This window comes from Gossypium hirsutum, chromosome D03 (genome assembly GCF_007990345.1).
Source record: "Gossypium hirsutum isolate 1008001.06 chromosome D03, Gossypium_hirsutum_v2.1, whole genome shotgun sequence".
In the NCBI taxonomy this organism is placed as follows: domain Eukaryota; kingdom Viridiplantae; phylum Streptophyta; class Magnoliopsida; order Malvales; family Malvaceae; genus Gossypium; species Gossypium hirsutum.
Window position 1 is genome coordinate 15,629,253 of NC_053439.1, and position 4,723 is coordinate 15,633,975.

At 36.2% G+C, this 4,723-nt stretch overlaps 1 protein-coding gene across 1 annotated transcript; it reads left to right on the plus strand.

Moving 5' to 3' along the window:
• The first annotated feature begins 1,058 nt into the window (after positions 1-1,058).
• LOC121215371 (protein ROH1) lies at positions 1,059-3,111 on the plus strand. Its single transcript, XM_041089795.1, has one exon. The coding sequence runs from the start codon at positions 1,530-1,532 to the stop codon at positions 2,748-2,750; it is 1,221 nt and encodes a 406-aa protein (XP_040945729.1). The 5' UTR covers positions 1,059-1,529; the 3' UTR covers positions 2,751-3,111.
• Positions 3,112-4,723: the final 1,612 nt, after the last annotated feature.

Consider the following 4,723-nt stretch of genomic DNA (forward strand, 5'->3'; position numbering starts at 1 on the left):
TCTTAGTAAAGGAAAGGAAAATGAAAATGAAATGTGTGTGTATAGGAAGCTATAGTTTAGAGGAATATGTATTAAATTAAACACAATGTGAACCCTTCATAAGAGTTTTAAACATGAATTTCATAATGTGATTGGTTAACAAACCATGAAAACACAAGTTGAGCCATATAAGTCAATTAATTTAAACAAATCTATTAGTAGCACTAAAATGTCGCTTGAATGAATTGGTATGACATGTTTAAGAAAGGCTCAACACTAATAAATGATAGGCTAAGTTGTTTTGTCCGTGGTTACTTACTAAGTTGATCGAGCTTAAGCATTAATGGTTTAAAACGTGTAGGTATAAGACTTGCCGAATAGCGTAAACTTTGACTTGGGAGCATTGCATCATTGATTGAGATTTTAAAGTTTGTAAATTAGTAATTGGTCGTTATTTGCATTAAATTTATGGCATGTACATTAAGGCATGGTTTGGATTTGAATTTGTGAAACTTTGGTTTGTAATTCAAGCGATTTATGTGTTTTTACTCAAGCTTTATTTCATGATTTACTTCGTGAGTTTAAATGTGATTTGAAATTGGTTTGTAAAGCTTTGGAGCATATGGAAATGATATAAACATGTTTATGCATGATTTTTAAATGTTTTTAGACTATTCTTCAACTTTAGGGGTCCGAGGTTCGATACCCTAACCTTAGGCATCAATGCCAAGTTTGGTAGAATGTAAAATGCTATATTATAGGGATTAGGTATCGTTACTTAGGCCTTAGGGATTGATAGTCATTGCACTATTTTAACGAGCCCTACGAGGCTCACACTTGATCTCAAATTCTTTCAATCGCCCATGGAAGGTTTTTAAATAATTTTAAGATGATTTTAAAACCTTCAAATGACCTCGATTTAACTCGAAGAATTTTGAACATTTGTTTTAAACTTTGGGCATGTCCCCATTAGTAGTTAGTTGCTTGAAATGAATTCTAATCACATTTGATTATTTCTTAAATATTTAGAATTGTTTTAAGAAATTTTATGAAATTATCAAATGATATTTTATTGAAAATCAAGTTTAATTTAAGCTTGAAAGTGTTCCGATAGTATCTCTCATTCCTTTTCCAAATTAAAAAAAAAATTATCTTTCTTTCCTTCTCTTCTCGTGTTTTTCCAGAATTCTTATTCAATTGCTTCACTTTGTTCAGTGCCGATCATATAATTAATGTAAAAAGGAATAAGGAACAGCATTTTTTTTACTAATTACTTCTGTTGGCTCTCGGTCAGTCTCCTAACGCTTTGTTTCTCCCAACTACCATAAAACGCGGTGCAAAAATCCCCAATAAAATGCCGTCTCCTTGCATTAGGGTTTCTACAATTGTCTCATCATCTCATTTCAAATCTCTTCGAACTTGTTCTCTCCCAAATATTCTTCAGTCCAATTTTGAACATATATATACAGTCCAATTAAAATTAAATTCCAAGTCTGATATTTTCTTTGTTCTTTTTTTGAGAAATTACATTATCATTGTTCGATGTGAGAATGCCCGCCACGGATTATCAAGGAAGTTCGACACCGTTGACAATTATTGGGCGTTCGTTATTATCCATGAAGAGGGATCAGGTACACGCCCTGGAGTCGCCAAACGATGGGTCAGCCTCGCACGATTTCGAGCTCGGGTCGTTCCAAAGGCAAGTAGCTGACCGGTTTCACGATTTAGCTTCTGTACCTCCTGATGAATTGCTGTCTCTTCCGTGGGTTCGGAAACTGCTCGATGTTTTTCTTTGTTGTCAAGATGAGTTTAGGCCTATCCTTTTTAACAACAAAGCTCAAGTGATCAAACCTCCCATGGACCGTCTGATTGCTGAATACTACGAGCGTACAGTTAAGGCGCTTGATGTGTGTAATGCAATTCGCGACGGAATTGAGCAGATCAAGCAATGGCAGAAGCTTCTTGAAATAGTGCTTTGCGCTTTGGGTGATAATAATGGTATTGCTAATAATAATTGTTGTCAGAGAGCCCTAGGAGAAGGGCAATTTCGTCGGGCTAAAAAAACCTTGATAGATTTAGCAATTGGGATGCTTGATGAGAAAGATTCCGGTCAAGCTTTGTCTCATAGGAATCGTTCATTTGGAAGAAACAATAATAGCACCAGTCACTCCAAGGATCATCACCACCGTCCTTTGGGGCATTTCAGGTCCTTGTCTTGGAGCGTTTCAAGGTCTTGGTCTGCTGCGAGGCAGCTCCTGGCGATTGGGAACAACTTGGCCGTGCCTCGAGGGAGTGATGTTGTAGCTACTAATGGACTTGTAATGCCTGTTTACACAATGGGTTGTGTTTTGTTGTTTGTAATGTGGGCGTTGGTGGCTGCTATACCATGTCAAGATCGTGGTTTGCAAGTTCATATTTATGTTCCCAGGCACTTTTCATGGGCTGGTCCATTACTTTCTTTGCATGAGAGGATTCTGGAGGAGTCGAAGAAGAGGGATAGGAAAAATGCTTGTGGACTGTTGAGGGAAATTTATCAGATGGAGAAGTGTACGCGGTTGTTGGGTGAATTGACTGATACCGTGCAGTTTCCTTTGGGTGAGGAGAAGGAAATGGAGGTTAGACAGAGAGTGAAGGAACTGGGGCAGGTTTTTGATGCAATGAAGGAAGGTCTAGAACCGCTGGAAAAGCAGGTTAGGGAGGTGTTTCATAGGATTGTTCGTAGCCGAACTGAAGGGCTTGACTCTTTGGGAAGGGGAAATAATACCGAGTAAAAGGTCTGTTGTAGGGTTGGGATGATTTAAACTGTAATTCTGGAATGTATAACTTGCAAATGTGTTTTGCTTTGGGCTACGGAAGGAACTCGAGGGTCATGAAGACGAAAGATAAGTGAAAAGATGATGAAGATGGAGAAGAAATGAAGAAAGGTTTGAGGCATGCGCTACAAAGATAAAGAAGGATAAGAAGGAAACCAAAAAAAGAAAAAAATAACAGATTTTCTTGTATTTATCACCCCATATATCAGTGTAGTGTAAAGAAACGAGGATATGGAGTTGGCCCTTTGGTCCCAACATCCTGCTTTGTGTTTTTATTGTATAATCAAATTTCTGAGTAAATTTGCTTCTTGTTTCTTTAGTTGTTCTGTGTTCAGAATTATTTCCTACTTGCAAATGTTGTATACTTCTGCTTCTTTGTTAAGATTCTGCCTTAGAGATAACAAGATGAATGAAACAGTTCGTTTTGTTGGTAAACTCTTTGGACAACGTTGTAATCGCTGGATGAAATGCAAAATTTCTGTTAAGTTAGCTTCTGGGATGAAGAAACCGTATGTTTGCTCTCTTAAGCATGTAAGAAGAATTCTCACTGATGAAATCTCACATGTACAATGAAATTGAAGTACTTGGTAGAAGAGAACACTGATAGGTTTGCTGCTCTTAATTTTTCCTTTTTGGTTGTTCAATAAGCGTCCGTATATATAGGGGTGTGCATAATTCGGGTAAAACCGAAAACATTTGGTTAACCGACCGAATTCGGTTAATCGGTCGGTTAACCGAATTTTTTCGGTCGGGGGTCGGTTAATTTTTTTATGATTTTTCGGTTAACGGTTAATTCGGTTCGAAACCGGTCGGTTAACCGAAAATTTTCGGTTAACCGAAAAAATTAATAAATAAAATTATCCAACCCAACCCAAACTCAATTACCCAACCCAATAAAACTAAAACTAAAGTTTACCCAATTACCCAATTCAATAAAACTAAAACTAAAAGACAACCCAATTTACTAAAGTCTAAAACCCAATTTACTTTAATAATTTATAAATTTTTTAAATTTTAAAAATAAAAAATAAAAAAAAATTCGGGTATTTTTCGGTTAATTCGGTTAATTCGGGTAATTCGGGTAATTCGGGTAATTCGGGTAATTTTTAACCAAAAATAAAAAATACATAATTTTCGGTTAATTCGGTTAACCGACCTTATTAACCGAAAAAATTTCGGTTCGGTTAAATTTTTTTAAAAAAAAATCGGTTCGGTTAACGGTTAAAATTTTTGGAAGGTCAATTAATTCGGTTATAGTAATTTCGGGTCGGTTAACCGGTCAGTTAACCGAATGAACACCCCTACGTATATATGCCTTTCATTCTCTTGTCTTGCATTTTTAGTCGTGGCTGAGTTGTACTGCTAAAACAGAAATTATTTCTGTTCTGCTTTGTATTCCGCTGTAAAAGGAATATGATCTTGTTGAGCTAATTCTGTCATTTACTCCGGATTGAAGTCTTTTATAGCCTTTTGATTTTATGAAAGATTACTTTTTCTTTTTTTGCATTATCATCTTTTTAAAGAAAAATACTTGGTAAAGTTGTTCTGTCATACCAATCCTTCCAAGAAGCTCTGTGCTTTCCTCTTCTCTTGTGTGCTTCAAAAAGCAACACTATCAATTCCCAGCATGCTGATCTTGGTTCTTGTGCAATGGACTTGGGTATAGCTTTCTAAAGTTTATTTTCTGGAATACCCCACTGTTCATGGTGGATATTTTAAGCGTGTTAATTTTGCCTAGCTGCATTATGCTAGTGAGAAACCATTGAAGGTTAAGAAATCTGGATTGACACCAAGGTTGTGAGCATTACATGCTGTGTTGTTCCTTTTTATTTTATTTTATTTTATTAATTAAGCCACTGTCTTGTGTTGAATATGATTGCGTCAGTGTACGCTTGTGTTCCCTATGTCTGTTCCCTATCTATTTCAGCGTA

What these genes read in the sequence shown, in the direction of transcription:
- LOC121215371 (XM_041089795.1), top strand. Translation starts at nt 1,530, where the DNA reads ATGCCCGCCACGGATTATCAAGGAAGTTCGACACCGTTGACAATTATT.